The sequence below is a fragment of the Brassica napus genome, chromosome C5 (genome assembly GCF_020379485.1).
Source record: "Brassica napus cultivar Da-Ae chromosome C5, Da-Ae, whole genome shotgun sequence".
NCBI classification, from domain to species: Eukaryota; Viridiplantae; Streptophyta; class Magnoliopsida; order Brassicales; family Brassicaceae; genus Brassica; species Brassica napus.
In genome coordinates, this window is record NC_063448.1 from 47798032 (window position 1) to 47814597 (window position 16566).

A 16566-nucleotide genomic window follows, 5' to 3' on the forward strand; every position below is an offset into this window, starting at 1 on the left:
GTGGGAGTTTATGGTCAATAATCGGAAAGGATGAAGAATGTTCCTTGTGCATGATGGTTGTACACATGGTGAACTTCTTAAAATGGCACAAGAAGATTATGATCTGGACAAGAAAATAGAGAAGATGGTGCTAACATATTCCTTACCAGATGTCAATTTACAACAAATAACTCCGAATAGGCAAATACTCCTCTTATGCTAGTCACGGATGATCGACAAGTACGGAACTTGATCGAGTTATCTAAGACACACTTTGTACGCCTTTGTGTATCAAGCCAACGCCAAGTACACTATAAAGTTTTGGGTTGACTATATGTTAGATAATAAGTGTAGACGTCTTTGTAAATCTACAAATGTAGACTGCAGTTGAAGTCTACGTCGTAAATTCTATTAAAAGAGCATTTGTGTATTATTCATCATATTTTTTTCAAGATTTAATTATTTTACAGTGTATATTAGTAAAATTTTAATGATCTTGGATGAATTTCAAAAGTTAATGTGTTATAATTATACACTTGAAACTTATTGCAATTTTTTTTTATTTGTTTTACTCTTGAAACTTTTTGGGAAAATTTTGTATAGATTTTCTTCTTTTCACGTGTGTGTTAGTTATTATTTTACCTTATGGTGGTTTTACTTGTTTGGTTGGTTAGATCTTGTAAAAAAATTGATATCTAACAAAAAATTTAATAATATCATACAAGTGAAACACAACTAAAAATGAATACAATGTTTATAGATTATGCATTACACAATTATTTAAAAATTAATATTTTATTATGAAAATTATCACAGAACAATATATAAAAGTATTCTTGAGTATGTTTGATTTTTTATAATCTTGATGCCTCAAATAAAGTCTGGGAAAAAAATACCTGCAAAATAAGATAGAATTATGGGAAAAACATAAGATAAAAAATTAAATCATATTTTAGTAGACTTTCTATTAAGTTTACGTAAAGTTATTGTTTAGTAGAATTTATTGGAGTCTACACTAATGGAAAGTTTTCATATTTACAAGTGTACATTTAGAAAATTTAAAAATACTTTGTTCTGGAAAATATTTCAAAAATAGCTTTTTTGTCATCCTTATAACAAAGGAAAAAGACAAAGTATGAATCTATAAATTTAGTCACAAAATATCTTATAATAAATATATGTAAAGCTTACATTTTTGGGAAGATGATTTGAAAACTTTGGAAGAGAATACCTGGAAAATTAGATAAAATTATGAAAAATAAGATAAAAATTAAAATCATATTTGAGTAAACTTCTAATGAAATATGCTTAAAAGTCAAGGCTAGAAGTCTACCAACCCTAACTTTTAAGTAGACTTCATTTGAAGTCAAGTCTACTCTATCAAAAAAAAATTAGATCTGAAAAATATATACATTAAAAATATGAAATAAGTTTAAATCTAAAAAACTTTTAAAAATATAATTAAATAGACAAAATAGTAATAAATTAAAGACATAGAATTTTAATATGTAACTTTATTTAAATATAAATACCATAACACATATTTAAAATCTATAGATGTAAACCTTACATTTTTGGGAGGAGAAGAGAACAACTATGGAAGAAAATACCTGCAAGATAAGATAAAATTATTAAAAAAACATAGAAAAAAATTAAAATTATATTTTTGTAGACTTCATTGGAAGTCTGCTTAAATTTTGTGGTTTAGTAGATAGTAAACTTCATATGAAGTCTACTAGCTTTAGTAAACTTCTTTAGAAGTCTACACTATCTGATAATTTTCAGAACTGGAAAAATTTATACATTTTGAAATGTGAAAATAATTTTAAATCTGAAAATACTTTACAAAATAAAATTTATAAGATAAACTAGTAGCAAATTAATGCACAGAGTTTGATCTATAAATTTATTTGAATATAAACATATAAATACATATTTAAAATCTATTAATCTAAAACTTACATTTTTACAAGAGAAGATGAAATCCATGAGTGATAATACCTACCAAAAAAAAGATAATATTATGAGAAATAAATAACATAAAAATACACATATAAAATCTATAGATCTAAAAACTTACATTTTTTAAAGGAGAAGATGAAAACCATGAATCATAATATCTAAAATGACAAGATAATATTGTGAGAAAGACTTGAAAAAAATTTAGAGAGAAAGAAGAGAAATGAGAGAGTTTTAGAAACAATTGAGAGAATTTTAGAGAGAAAGGAGAAAGTTTTAAAAACTTGTGCAGCCACTTTAGAGAGAGACTGTATAAATTTTGTTTATATATGAGACAAAAATGTAACTAGGTTAAAATTTACGACACTGTTGAAGTCTACTAAAATAAAAATTTTGGAGTAGATTTTATTGTAACATATTAGACCTTTTTGAAAGTCTACTATAATAATTTTATTATTGTTGTTTATTCTTTCTTATTTTAATAATTTTAATATATGATTTATTAAATTTATTTCTTTATTTTTAATAGTTATAGTATATGATTTCATATTTTTATTCTTAAGGAACTTAACTTAGTTTAAATATAATGATTTTTGTAAAAAAAAAGAAAAATATAGACTGAAAAAGATGTCTTCAGATAAATAGACTTTATTGTAGGTCTACGAAACCCTAAACCACAAATCTCAAACCCAAAATGTTTTGCTTGATATCAAAAAGTCTCAATTATACAAAATATAAACTACTAAACATTAATATGCAGATTTAAGTTAATAAAAAAAAAACAAAATCTAAAATCTAACCCCATAAAATCAACCACTAAAAGACATAACATGTTAGAACCTTTTGTTTCTAAACTATGAATATTGTCTAATACATGACAACCAAATTAGTATATATTCTTCAAAATTGTTCGATTATATGAAATTTTAATTTATTTACTTTATATTATCCATTATATTGATGATTAGTTAAAAATATCACTATAATTATTTTTATACATTTTCAAAAATAAATTATTAGATCAAATTAGAGTGTAGACTACAAAATAAGTCTATAAGGTAGACTTCGTAGGATGTCTATATATATGTAGAATTTTTTATTACGTGTAGACTTCCGAATGATAGAAACGTAAAATACATTTCTGTTTTTTTGTTTGGTCATAAGGGTTAAATAATACTTTCATTACCCTTTTAGGTTGATTTTGCATTTGACTGAAAGTGAGGTATACTTTTAGGTTTGACTTGAATATTTGTGTTGGTTTTAGCAAATGTCCCTTAATATATTAATCCAAAATATAAGAAGCATGCATTATTTCCTTAAATAAAAGATACAAAATTACATAATATGATTAACATATATATGACAATTAATAACTATGAATAATAAAGATTTGATAACAATTTTTGCATCCTTCTTCATTTTTGTTTGATTTTATATTATTAAAAAAATTAAACAATCACATTAACCATATAATTTTTTATTATATTTATATTTTGAATTTTTTAAAATGAATTTAAATTACAAAAATGAGGAAATCTTATATGTTATATTTAATTTTTTTTAAAACGACTTTAAATTATAGAAATGAGGAAACCTTATATGTTATATTTTTCTTATATGTTAGATTTTTTCTTATATGTTGTATTTTGAATTTTTTTAAAACGACTTTAAATTACAAAAATGTAAGTCTTCCTTAAGCATACGACTAAAATCATTAGAATGATATTATCAATTCGATGGTTGATCTGAAATCTTTCAAAAACATATGGAAGATAAATGTCAAAATAATTCAACTGTAAAAACAATATTGTTCACATTTTTCAAGAATGTGTTCGGTGGAAAAAATAAGGCTTTTGTGTCATAATTTGTTTAATGTTTAATCCGATCAACCCATGATATATTAATTATAGTTTAGTTCCACAATTTTTAATAAAAATTGATCTGGTCCATCGGAAAGAATTATATAATAACAACAAAAAATATTGTATGTGTATAAATAATATGATCAAATATAAAAAAAAATTATCGATAATATATACAAATAAACTCATCAAGCGCAAAGCGCATGTCTTATGCTAGTGCATAGGTATAATCTCAACATTCACATCGTAGAAAGTTCAAATATTGACTTGAATTCCTACTTTTTGGATTTAGGAAAATTTCAAAGCTTTAATTAAAACCCCTGTTCGAAAATGCGGCCGCCTAGGCGCTGTTCAGAGGTTGACCACGGCGATTATGCCTAAATCGGTGTAGCCAGACGTTGATCTGCGTTGACCGCCTAATTTCTGCGTTGACCGCCTAATTTCTGCGTTGACCGCCTAATTTCCGCCTAATCCCGCGTTGACCGCCTAAGTTTTTTTTTCGTCCGTGTAAGTTAAAACACGATTGATTATTTTTTACTCATTATTGATAGATTTTGTGTAATTATTCATTACTAAATAATTATAATTAGCTATCAAACCCAAAACAAACACATACATACTACATTTAGGGATTTTTTCGTACCAAACCCACCATTTTCGAATCAAAAAGAGACTGTTTACAATTATATATAAAAAATATATAATTATATCTAAGAACTTGTATCATAATGTTTAAAATTAGCTAAATATATTATAAATATATTAAATTGTATTTAAAACTAAGCTCCGCGTAATCTCCGAGTATTCTCCTATTTTTTGGTAACTTGCTAGGTCCGAGGTTACTGTCCGACTAGTGCCTAGCGTAGTTCCGAAGAGGGACACACGAACTTCCACTAAAGATATTGATTAAACACTTTTTTAATTAGCCTAGTAAATTAAAGGTTGTAGCATGCATGAAAAAAATGACAAGACCGTGGTATCGAATAAAAGAGAAAAAAATACTGGAATCACAGTCAATGAAATAATACACTATACATGGTACTTTGATACTCAAACCATACGAAATGACCGGCATCAAGAATCTAAGATTGCAAAGATACGTCTTCGTGTGGATAAAGAAAACAAAGATAACCAACAAAAGAAAAGCGTTTTAAAGCCGCATTGTTTTTTGTTACAAATGTGTTTTAACTCATTTGTCCCTTATTTTACAGTTATTTAAAGATAGTATCTTAACTGTCCATTACACTTTCCATACTAATGTAGAGAATGGTCACCTAATAACTTTTTTATTCATAATGGTAAATCTAATTTCATCAAGAAATGAGAAAATAATTCCCAATCCTCGCACCAAAAATATTATTACAACTTCAGAACCAATTTAGCCGAATAGAGAGAAAATATTTCAGAAGAGAAATGAAAAAGAAGATTTTTTTTTTCTTATTTTTTTGATAAAGAAGATTTATTAATTAGGTGAGAACTCAATCTTTTTTTGCTGATTCAAGTTCTTGTAAAACTTCATTATAAACTCCTCGGCTGCTTTGTCCACATGTCCGTTAGCCACGTCACCATCTTCCGTTAACGGGAACGGTGAGTCCGTCACACGTAAAGGTCTCACTGACGGAGAACTCCGTCCAAACCGGGGCAAGTTATAAGGAGACAACGCCGTCAAAGCCTCGACCGACAAAGCCGGCGTCTTACTACCGCCTTCTTGAACTCCGACGCCGTTGAGAAGCTCCAGCACGGCTAAGGAGGCGGAGGTATCGTCGTCGAGAGTCGGTGGCGCTTGACCACAGGCGAAGAGACCAATGTGGTGACTCTTTTTCTTGAAAGCGGCCATGCTAAAGGGGAACGAGTAGTTTGGAGTGTCGCTGCAGCTAAACTCGTATTCTTTCTGCGGCTGGGACGAGACGGTGGAGGCGGTGGCTGGGACGCGGCGGCGGTTGTTGAACATGAGATTCTTGCCGCGTTTGAGAGTGGCGTTAAAGTCAGCCAGGAGCTTTTGCTTTGAGATGCCTTTGTGTAACATGTACATGACAAAACGTACGAGGTTCCATAGCTTCTTGCTTATTGGTACGCTCTTCTCCATCTCTAGAGTTAGAGAGAGAATGTGAATATTATTTTTCGCTTTGATTTTTTTGCTTATGGACTAAGGATCAATGTGTGTGCAGTTTATAAAGAGGGAAAGACACAGACTTTTCTGCAAAGTACATCAACGTGGAACATAACATAACACATTTTTTTTAATTATGTTGTTGTTAAATAGCTTTAGGTTTTAAAAAGCCAAATAATGGAAAAGAAGAAGAAAATTTGGATTTTTTTTATCAACTTTTGTTGTACTTTAGATTGCACTATGAATAAAAGCCATCTACATATGGATATTCGGTCGTGATTGTGCTATATAAAATAAATTAACATACATACAAAGTTAAACAAGTTGGGTTGTATAATGACATGGTCTTCTAGTATATCGCTTTAGAACAGCATCTTTTTAAAAACATTTTACTTTCTTGTAGGAGTTGAATAAAAACTACATTATATATTATATTGCCACTGTGGCTAAACCTTTTGTTTTTTTAACTCTTTTAAATTACTTTCTAGTTCGTCTTAAAGGTTTAAATCCTTCACCAGATAGTTACAATTGGTGTAAAGAGTACCACAAAGTTTAGGCAAAGAAGAAAGACAAGTTTAGTTCAACAACCCAACTTTATGCAAATCTCTGCAATTACCCCTTATTTCTTAATCAGTAAGTGAAATTAGCAAAGTTTTAGGAATATTCCTATCACAAGACTAATCGAATAAAGAAGACTTAGGGTTATACGAGAAACATAATTGGGTGTGTATATGTATTTTATACCTGCATAGTGATTCTAGAGATCCTCCTCGGTCTCCAACTCGTTTGGTACTGCCAACCTCTCCATGAAAGCCTGTACTCCCAATGAAGAAACTTCTATTGTAACATTAATTTGATCCAAAATGTGACCATGATTGATACTTGTAGAGTAAAAATGGTAAGCGGTATATAACCTTGATCTTGACAGTATCAGATGGAGATGGGTTTAAATCCAACGCAGTGCCGAAATTTAACACGGCCTTGTCGTATAGCTTGACTTCTTTGTAGATTTTGCCAAGCAACGCATGGACACTGCTCTCATGAGGAGCAGAATCTCTGAGCTCTTCCAAAACTTCCAGGGCTCTGTGATAATCACCGAGGTCGGCCAATATGTTAGCCTTAAAGTACTTCGAGAGTGGATTCCTAGCATCAGCAACTATAGCCTTCTCTATCATCTTCAACGCCTCATCGTTCCTCTGCAAAAACATTACTTCGTCCTTAATATATTATCTATGTCATAAAGAGTAGTATATAGTATCAGTTAGTCATGTTAACCTTTGACTCATGCAACGCAATTCCAAAGTAACACATGATGACTGAAGATCTTGGATTTATTTGGAGAGCTAGTTGAAATTGATGCTGCGCAAACTCGAATTTCTCCTGATGAAGGTAGGTCATTCCAAGACCATACCATGCATTGTAGTGTCTTGTGTCTATACTCAGTGCCTTCCGGTAGCATCTCTCTGCCTCCTCAAAGTCTTCTAATGCAGCAAGCCTGTGAAGCAACCGTATGGTGTTACTGTACATGTTTAGTTAAAATAGCAAGAGTGAGAACAAAGAAAGGCATCAAAAGAATTGTTACTCGTGACCACAAAGAGTATGTGCATAGGTGAATCTATCATTCAGTTGGATAGCTCTCCGAAACATCTTAAGCGCAGCTTCGTGATCTTTGCACAAACTGTAGTAGTTCCCTGAAGCACACCTGCGATTCGCATTGCTAAAACAGTCAATACAGAGGAATAAAGCCAAAAGAAAAAACTCTGAAGTTTCAGGTTTTGAAACAAGCTGGTGTCTATTTACGGTTGGTGGTCAAAGCCTGTGCTCAGACGATGTGGTTGATCATGTAGGTTTCTCAAAACTAAGCTTGAAGAGGTTATGAAGATTCTAAGAAAGATACCATGATTCTGGAGATATGCGGTCAACTGAAATTAGCTCCTGAGCCAGATAGCCCAGCCTCATCTCTTCTTTCAGATGCTTCAGAAACAAAGACACGAAACCACTAAGAGTAAAACATCAACTTAGAAGTTCTTGCAGGTTGGTCTAAAATCAAGCTCTGAATGGTGGTATCGCAACAAGACAATGTTGAGAGTCAACATCATGGGATAATGTCTATAATGATTAGCAGAAAACTTGAAGATACTGATAAAAACAGCTCACATAAAGAACAGTGGAGTACGTATCCATTCCTTCCAAAGCATAGGGAGACTTTTGATGAGCGAGAGTAAAGACAGAGTCAGCATGGAAGTAATCTTGTAGCTCAACATATGCTTTTCCAACCTATGTCAAAACGTATCTCATGTCTTTTAGTGTGTGAATAAAACCAACAAAATGAAATTAGAAAAACAGGCGTTAATGAACTAATATGTTCACTTCCAAGCTGACTTAAATTTCCAAATATAACACACAGACATATCCAGTCATTTTTATATACCTGCATGAGAACCCAGTGTGTATTGTATTGTTTCTCAGATAGCTTTTGATATACCAACAAAGCTTCCTGCAGTAGTAGCCAGTGTTTTCAGCTTTGGCATTGGCATCAATAGTTTAACCCTTAGGCAGAGAATTCAAGTTGAAGAATATAAACCACGTAGGTACATTTTCGTGATAGAGTACCTGACAGTTGAACATAAGTAAATGCCTGTGGCCATCTCCAAGAATTTTCAGAAGGTTTAGCACTTCTGAAACTCCAGACATGAGACTGAAAGGATCGGGGGAAGATCCACGGGGGTTTGAATTTTGCTCATCATCAACAGAGCTTCCAGTGTCGCCTATAGACTGGCCTGACGTCGTTGCTGCATCATTTACAGTAAGGGTATCAGGAACCCGAATACACATATGTTCAAAGTCTTAACCAGATATCACCTTCCTTGCTGCTTTGGATTCTGCATTTTCCAATCATCGAGGAAAGGGAAGGTACACCGTTTGACTCGGAAGGTGAATGATGTAACACATGGGAATCTTTTCCATATGAGTGAAACAGAGGAATCTTTCTCCTTGCTGCTATTCTAGCACTCCGGCGACGCCCAGATTCTTCTGGAGCCTTCAAGATAAATGATGTGGAGATTAAAACCAATAAATCAAGTATCATTGCTATATCAAAATGCATGCACATCTAGATTATCATTGTACGCATATGCGTTGAGGAGATATCTCATGCAGAGAAAACATGGAAGAAAGCACTAAAAGCTTATTGCAGATAGAGAACCTCTGATGACTCTTCTTCACTCATAAACTTTCTTCGAGACTCTCCATGTACAGACATCAATCCTTCCACTTCTGGACGACGCATATTCTTATAGAGCATTGGCGGTGGAGCATCCAATACCTGAACGATATGGATACTTAGAGATAAGAAATCAGGTAACAAACTTCTCATTACCTCATCAAGGAAATATAGTACTTACAATCAGAAAACTGAGAATTTTGAGCTAGTAACATTCATTAACTAATGCGTTTTTAATCTAGCTTGATTTATAGATATCACCTGTGTAAGCACTGGAGAAGGTGTTTTCAGGTCCCATCCATTTGTATGAGAACTAACGTTACATTGATTGTCACTATCTGGCGGAATCTCTGCTCCAAGCTGCTTGACTTTCAGATCTTGTTGGTTCTCTCCTGAAACATGTTCTGTTTGCCATACACTGGTATCTTTTGAGACCTTATCGGAATCTATAAGATGGTCCCTGGTTTCTCCTTCTGAGAAGTTTATTCTCTGTGAGACGTTAGTTTTCTGAAGACGCTGGGCAGCGACATTGCCAAAAACCATTGAGGCATCTTCAGCAGCACCTGATAAGGTAATGGCAGAATAAATAAATGTACTGTCCCAGATTCGAATTACCAAAAAAATAAGCTAACAAAACTCATACAGAGCCTTCGCTTACCTAAACTACAAAGTTCTGCATATGCTTCCCAACACAATGGATCACAAGACAATGCCATCCTAAACTGTTGTATCGAACTATTCTTCCTCCCAGCATATCTGGGTAGCATGTAACAGAGAGTAACACACATCAGAAGGTAATACACATAAAAAACATAGAAAAGTTGTTACATTTGGTAGTAAGAGACGCGGCAAATGAATAAGCTTGTTACAGCATCAGTATACAAAGATAGTGAAGTACTAAACATCTAAGCATGAGAGAGTCAACAATATCTCATATATAAAATTGCAAAGTAAAATAGTCTTGAGGAGTCACCTATAGATAAGACCAAGAAGATAATGCCCAGCTGCACCACCAGGAACCTGAATGTTAAGAGTATAGTAGTTAGCAACTTATAATAGCCTTGCAATGTAAAATGCTCATGGATATGGAAGAACTTCCAGTAAGGGAAGTAATAAAGTACTTGTTCAACAGATTCCTCAGTTGACAACAATGCTGATTCAGCCTCTCCAAGAAGATCCAACTTAAAGCATGAGAATGCAAACAGATACCGAGACTGAGGCGTTTTTGAACCTTAATATCACAATGTGAAATAAATAAATAAAAAATTAGTATTTCAAAAGAGATGTTACACAGTGTGGGGGGGGGGGGAGAATGTAGTAAGTGTACCTTTGAGGATGTAATAAGCACTATAAGGTTGACTGTTACTTAAGTAACACCTAGCTAACAATTGCAGGTTCACCTGCATCAGGTTGATCACCATCACATTCACAGGGACAAAGTAAGAACCAATCGATGTGATATTTGTAAACAAAGCTAGAAGATCGGATCAGATAATAAGAGCGACAGAAAATGATCTCTAGTAAAAAAAAAAAATTCATATCATCAATCACACGAGAAACTGAAATTGGAAATCGAGAAAGAAGAGAATCGAAACCTCAGAGGGGAATTGGGCGAGGAGACGTTCGCAGAGGAAGATCGCATTGGAGAACATGAATTGGGTAAGGTTTTTCTCCACACAATTCGCCAGTAAAGTCTCCATATTCTGACGACGAAACTGAACGAGAAGAGAGGGAGGGCGCAGTGGCGTTGGGAGGGCAAAAAAAAACAAAAGATGGATGTGAGATTGTCGCGTAGCAGCAAATCGCGCGCCGCTAAGGAAATTTCAAAAGCCACCTTCTCACGCGGAGAGCGTGCCAAGTCTCGTTGTGTAGCAATCGTATAAAACGCTGTCGTTCTTATGTCAAGTCAATATCTGGGTTTTGCACAAAACCAAAGATAAGCCTCAATAGGAACCAGAATAATTAGCTTACTACTACCATTTTATGGTTACGTCATGATGATTAATGATGGATTGAGGATTGAGGATTTCTCTTAGTTTATTATTACCTACTAGTGTTATACAATTTTAACTAGGTTAAGACCTGCGCGTTCCGCGGAATGAATATTATATATAAAAAATATTATATGTATTAAATATATTTACATATTATGAAATAATAAATATTATCCAATGGCTTCAACGGACAAGTCATTGGTCCCTCCATGCTCTCATGAACATGGCAGCCTTTATGTTATTCAAATTGCTTGTAATGAGCAAGATGATGAAAGAGGGTATATGAGTGATGCTACGGCAAATCTCAACATGTTTCGAGGTGGAAGACCAATAAAACCACTCCAAAAGTTTCAAGATATTGAATGGAAAACGGTACGAGGAGTGAGTAAAAGGGATCGTCGAGGCCGCGGAAGCTACCTTCCATCTTCCTAATAGTTTCATCATTCTCTTGTTTCATTAAGCTTATGAATCACAAGTCTTCTCCATTGTAAGCTAATGTTTGGTTGAATATGAGACATGTCTCATCATACTCTTTCAAACTTATGGTTGTTTCAACCATACAATGTATTTCTTTAGTATTTTAATTTGAAAGCCTTTTTACAAAAAAAAAAACTATTAAATATATAATTAAATTAATGTGAACATATAAATCAATTTTATTAATCCAAAACATATTTTCTTATATTTGATAGAATATGTAATTAAATTTAAATGATACTAATATACATAGTATATTTTAGTATATTTTTAATATTAATGTCTATTAAATGATGATTTCTACTCATATAGTTTTTTTGATCATTTGTATCTTTTATAGAAAAAAATTTAAATTACTGATAACAAAATTTTCATTATGGGATTAATAGTTTTAGTAACTTATAATTTAAAAAAAAACAAGTTGTCAATGTTCGTTCAAAACTTTTATCAAAAAAATTGTTCAAAGTAAATTTTGAAACTAAAATATTTATGTATTTTATATGATTTATAGTTTAATTTAAAATGATATATATTTATATATATATATATATATATATATATATATTAATTTTAATAATTAATTAAATTAAGTTTTTTTACTTATATAATTTTGTAATCATTTGTATTTTGACATGACAAAAATTTTAAACCATGAATCACAAAATTTGAATGTGAGACTTTTAACACTTTTAGTAATTTACATGCGTTTTTAAAAATTCAAAATATAACATATACAGAAAAATCTAAATTTTTATTATATGGTTATTGTGGTTGTTTAATTTATTTAATAGTTTAAAATTAAACAAATAGGATAGAAGATACACTATTTTTTATCAAATCTTTATTATTCAAAATCATTAATTGTCATATATACTTTAGCCACATTAGGCAATTCCGTAAATTTTATTTAAGAAAATAATAAAATACATTAATGATGGATTTATTGTTAGTTTAATAAATAGCTTATTATATAATTATGAACCGATATATTTCTCTAATGAATCATAGTTCGTTACAAAAAAGAAGCTTAGGGGCCGACTACTCTCAACTAGGCCCATGTTTAGCCCATAAGATTCGGCGCATGTTCCCTGTTGTTTAAACGAGAGGTTATCTTCGTCATTTGACAAATCTCTTGAATTTTTTTAATATCCATTTTGCGTTTTTTATTAGATTGTTGGTTCTATTCTTCTAGGGTTTTATTCCCTTCCCTCCGCTCCTTCTAAGCTCGAGCTGAGATTTTCCGGGATTCCCAGATCGGAAAACTCGAACACCGCCGTCTGCATCTTGAGGTATCTAATTCTCTCTCTGTCGATCTCTCCAATAGTATGATTGTTCTTGTTTACTTATAGTTTTCGATGATTAGCGTGAATCTCACTACTGAACTTCTTCGATTTCTGCTCTTGTAGTAAGCTTTATATTCAGTGTTTTTTTCATTTCTAGATTCATCTACTCTGCGAGTAAGGTTAGCTTTAGTTTGTAACGAACACTTGAACTTTGAAGTTTTTGATCTAACGGCGGGGATTAGAGTCTCCTAGTTGCTGTTGATGATCTTCCAATTTGTTTCCTTTGCAGGGAGAGATAGATAAGAAGACTCTGTTCTTCTAGTCATCATGAGTGCTCACAGGACTCCTAAAACAGGGAGGCAATCTCTCCTCTTTCAAGATTTAGCTTCTCCCGTCTCAGCGCGCCGCGGAAAGTTCTCAACCCCTGGCCAAGCAGCTGCTGTATCTGCACTATGGCGTGAGAATCTCGGAGGCTCCGATCTTCCACCTCCGCCAATGTATACTCTTGATGACCGTTCTGATTTCTCTCCCGAGTCTGGCATTGCAGACTACTCCGCGTCTCCGGATGTCAAATCCGAGACGCGGACGCCTTTCCAGAGCTCCGGGAAGAACTTTGTGACTCCCGGTAAAGGGAAGTTGGAAGCGAGTCCGTCTTTTTCGCTGCTGAGTGGGCAGCAGCAGAGTCAGCAGGTTTCCGGGAGTCCGAGTTGGTGGTCGCAGTCCAAGGGAGGTGGGAGTAGTGCCGAGCAGGAGGATAAAGGGAAGGGGTCTCCTGTTGAAGGGGTGGTTCAGCCAGGTGCTTTGGTTACTCTTCCGCCACCGAGGGAAGTTGCTAGGCCTGAGGTTCAGAGGCAGGTTATACCCACAGGGAATGTTCAGGAGGAAGAGTGGGTCACTGTCTATGGGTAAGTTCATTCAAGCTTTCATTGCTTTGCTGGTGTAAATGCTCTTTTATTTCTGTCTGTCTCCCATGTCTTCGGTCTTAGAGAACTACTCATAGTAACTGTTGCTGTTTACGCTCTTTATTTGTGAACCCTCATCTGTCTATGTGACTCTAGGTATGTAGTTTATGCTAATCAGTAATCAGATATGGCTCAGCCTTTGATTGTGATTTTACTTTTGAGCATTGTGAATTCTGACTCTTTACATGAATAATGGTACAGGGGTAGTGTTATTAAGGGCTTGTTTTGTGTTTGTCTCCCACTTTTCCGATCTTAAGAACTGCATGGTTGATAAGTGGTGTATTGGTAGTGTTATCAAGTACCTTATTGTGTCCTTGTCTCCCATGTGACCATGTTTTCGATCTTAGAGAACTGCTCATTTAACTGTTGTTGTTTACGCCCTTTGTTTGTCAACATTTAAGTGTCTATGTAACTCTAGGTGCACCAGGTACATAGTTTATGCAGGTACATAGTTTATGCTATTCATTGCTCAGATATGGCTCAGCCTTTGATTGTGATTTTACTTTTGGGCATTGTGAATTCTGACTCTTTACATGGATGACAACTCTGTGTTGTGGTAGTGTTATAAAGTTCGTTATTTTGTGTCTGTCTCCAACTTTTTCGATCTTAAGAACTGATCATAATAACTATCTGCTTTCAGGTTTTCTCCAAGTGATACAAATTTGGTACTAAGAGAGTTTGAAAAGTGTGGTATGATCGTGAAACATGTTCCTGGTCCAAGGAATGCCAACTGGATGCACATTCTCTACCAGGTTACTCTTCATCTCTTCTGGCCTTTTTTATTCATCACGATAAACCTTCTGAATGAATCAAACTAAAAAATGAAACAATGGTGTGTGTGTTTGATGCAGAACCGGTCTGACGCACAGAAGGCCCTGAGCAAAACCGGGATGATGATCAACGGAGTGGTAATAGTAGGAGTAAAGCCAGTAGACCCGATACAGAGGCAAGCGTTAAACGAAAGACTGAACAACCAAGGATTCATGCCTTTACCTCCACCATCATCCACCAGAGACTCTGAGTTCAACACAGCTAGAGGGGCCTCTTCTCATCCGAACTACTTGCAAAACGGAAGCGCTTTCTCCCCTCAACCAACTGGCGGGGCCATGGCCGTTCCATCAAAGTCGATGGTTTCAAAGTTCGTTGACTTGATGTTCGGTGTTTAAGGCCCGCTCCTTCGAAATTGGCATTTCACTCGTGATAACTTCCCATCCACATATATTTCATGTTTTTGTGAGCAATGAGTTCTTAGGTAAATTCAGAGCGTGATCGAAAATTCAAATTGTGTCTTTGTATTGACGACAGCTATAACTCGTATAAATCTGATTTTAAAAAATCATTACTTAGATTCTTGTTTGTATTCGAGTAGACAGTGGTCAAGACTCATGCCTCGTGCAGAGCGACCACCACTGGGTATACTTGAAAGACACTGATTACATGGAATCTGAGAAGCCTCACGGAGTCACGGGCAGTGCTTTAAGCTTCCAATACAAACTAGCCACGTATCCAGCATGTGTACTATTTATATACCCCCATGGACTTAACTAGTAGTTTTGACTCTACAAAGACGCAATGGCGAAAGCAACAGAACAGAAACAAAACTCTCAAACTGTGGAAGTAACGAAGCTTGATATCCGCGATGTGATCACCACAGCCACCACATACGGCGAGGATAAACGTCATGGCGGCAGACGCAATGACGTGGCAATGTTTGTGTTACGAGCCATGTGCATGGCTGTATCTGCGGTGGCTGTGTCGTTAATGGTGACAGCCCGTGAGACTAGCATGACAACTCTCTACGGTTTCGAGTTTCAGCTCCACGCCGTCTGGTCTCTCTCAGATTCCCTCATGTAAGCCAAAGCCCCACTTTCATAATCACACATATAACATTACATTATAGAACTGACTGTAACAATCACGAGTGTTCGTTAATAATTTAATATTACAGTTATCTAGTGGCGGTTTCATCAGCAACGGTTATTTACTCATTGCTTCAACTGATTTTGAGCGGGACCAGACTAATGAGAAAATCTCCGGTGATTCCGACAAGAACACAAGCATGGTTTTGCTTCGCTGCGGATCAGATATTGGGATACGCGATGGTGAGTGGAGGATCAGCGGCTTTGGGAGTGACGAATATGAACAGAACAGGAATCAGGCACATGCCTCTTCCCAATTTCTGCAAATCTCTAGGTTTCTTCTGTGACCATCTAGCAATCTCCGTCGTCTTCGCCTTGCTCGCGTTCCTCCTCCTCGCCGCTTCTTCTATTCTCGACGTTCTCCATCTCTCCCGCAACTGATCTAGAGAATTATTACTGATTAACATTCCTGTTCTTTCTGTTTCCCACATCTCTTATGTTTAATCATCATACAATAATCATGTGTTGTTATGTTTTTCCTTTTGAAATTTGTTTGTTTCCATCGATGTCAGCGAATCTTCCAATTCCAAAGTTTTTGAATTTTGTTGACCGAGTCACAAATAAAACAAAATTTGTTTCAAAAAGAAACTATTAAGTTATTCGAAAATCAAGCCAAATCACCCAAAACTTATAAATATACATAAAAATTCATACTGAAATGTTGTCTACTAGAAGTCTAGAATGACCTTTTAGATTCCATTTAGATGTGGATCTCTGACATATGAATCAGGATATTCTCATGAATTCGAATGAATACCCTAATGTACCCGCATAATTTTTTATAAGATACTTTCACTG

The 16566-nt window shown here is 34.4% G+C and overlaps 4 protein-coding genes across 4 annotated transcripts; 2 read left to right on the forward strand and 2 right to left on the reverse strand.

Moving 5' to 3' along the window:
* Positions 1–5058: 5058 nt before the first annotated feature.
* LOC106394765 lies at positions 5059–6238 on the reverse strand. The gene has a single exon (XM_013835321.3). It carries the CDS (start codon positions 5884–5886, stop codon positions 5263–5265), a length of 624 nt encoding a protein of 207 aa, XP_013690775.1. The 5' UTR covers positions 5887–6238; the 3' UTR covers positions 5059–5262.
* A 208-nt stretch (positions 6239–6446) lies between these two features.
* Positions 6447–11179, reverse strand: LOC106345344 (cell division cycle protein 27 homolog A-like). Its single transcript, XM_013784555.3, has 16 exons — positions 10729–11179; positions 10461–10533; positions 10255–10364; positions 10107–10153; positions 9792–9889; positions 9395–9696; positions 9116–9235; positions 8773–8950; positions 8524–8702; positions 8342–8407; positions 8068–8187; positions 7808–7884; positions 7493–7612; positions 7186–7405; positions 6825–7106; positions 6447–6724 (listed from the first exon to the last, which is right to left on the reverse strand). Exons 1-16 carry the CDS (start codon positions 10831–10833, stop codon positions 6668–6670), a joined length of 2154 nt encoding a protein of 717 aa, XP_013640009.1. The 5' UTR covers positions 10834–11179; the 3' UTR covers positions 6447–6667.
* A 1538-nt stretch (positions 11180–12717) lies between these two features.
* LOC106452137 (nuclear pore complex protein NUP35) lies at positions 12718–15199 on the forward strand. The gene is made up of 4 exons (XM_013894162.3): positions 12718–12893; positions 13177–13792; positions 14490–14601; positions 14701–15199. The coding sequence occupies exons 2-4, from the start codon at positions 13215–13217 to the stop codon at positions 15013–15015; spliced, it is 1005 nt and encodes a 334-aa protein (XP_013749616.1). The 5' UTR covers positions 12718–12893; positions 13177–13214; the 3' UTR covers positions 15016–15199.
* Positions 15200–15336: 137 nt separating this feature from the next.
* Positions 15337–16305, forward strand: LOC106400132 (CASP-like protein 3A1). The gene is made up of 2 exons (XM_013840540.3): positions 15337–15699; positions 15798–16305. Exons 1-2 carry the CDS (start codon positions 15422–15424, stop codon positions 16147–16149), a joined length of 630 nt encoding a protein of 209 aa, XP_013695994.1. The 5' UTR covers positions 15337–15421; the 3' UTR covers positions 16150–16305.
* The last annotated feature ends 261 nt before the right edge of the window (positions 16306–16566 follow it).

What these genes read in the sequence shown, in the direction of transcription:
- LOC106345344 (XM_013784555.3), bottom strand. Translation starts at nt 10,833, where the DNA reads ATGGAGACTTTACTGGCGAATTGTGTGGAGAAAAACCTTACCCAATTC. An exon ending in TGCAGAACTTTGTAGTTTAG is followed by an intron (nt 9,697 to 9,791) that starts GTAAGCGAAGGC and finishes TTACCTTATCAG; the next exon opens with GTGCTGCTGAAGATGCCTCA. An exon ending in AATCCAAAGCAGCAAGGAAG is followed by an intron (nt 8,703 to 8,772) that starts GTGATATCTGGT and finishes TAAATGATGCAG; the next exon opens with CAACGACGTCAGGCCAGTCT.
- LOC106400132 (XM_013840540.3), top strand. Translation starts at nt 15,422, where the DNA reads ATGGCGAAAGCAACAGAACAGAAACAAAACTCTCAAACTGTGGAAGTA. An exon ending in TCTCTCTCAGATTCCCTCAT is followed by an intron (nt 15,700 to 15,797) that starts GTAAGCCAAAGC and finishes TTAATATTACAG; the next exon opens with TTATCTAGTGGCGGTTTCAT.
- LOC106394765 (XM_013835321.3), bottom strand. Translation starts at nt 5,886, where the DNA reads ATGGAGAAGAGCGTACCAATAAGCAAGAAGCTATGGAACCTCGTACGT.
- LOC106452137 (XM_013894162.3), top strand. Translation starts at nt 13,215, where the DNA reads ATGAGTGCTCACAGGACTCCTAAAACAGGGAGGCAATCTCTCCTCTTT. An exon ending in GAGTGGGTCACTGTCTATGG is followed by an intron (nt 13,793 to 14,489) that starts GTAAGTTCATTC and finishes ATCTGCTTTCAG; the next exon opens with GTTTTCTCCAAGTGATACAA. An exon ending in GGATGCACATTCTCTACCAG is followed by an intron (nt 14,602 to 14,700) that starts GTTACTCTTCAT and finishes TGTTTGATGCAG; the next exon opens with AACCGGTCTGACGCACAGAA.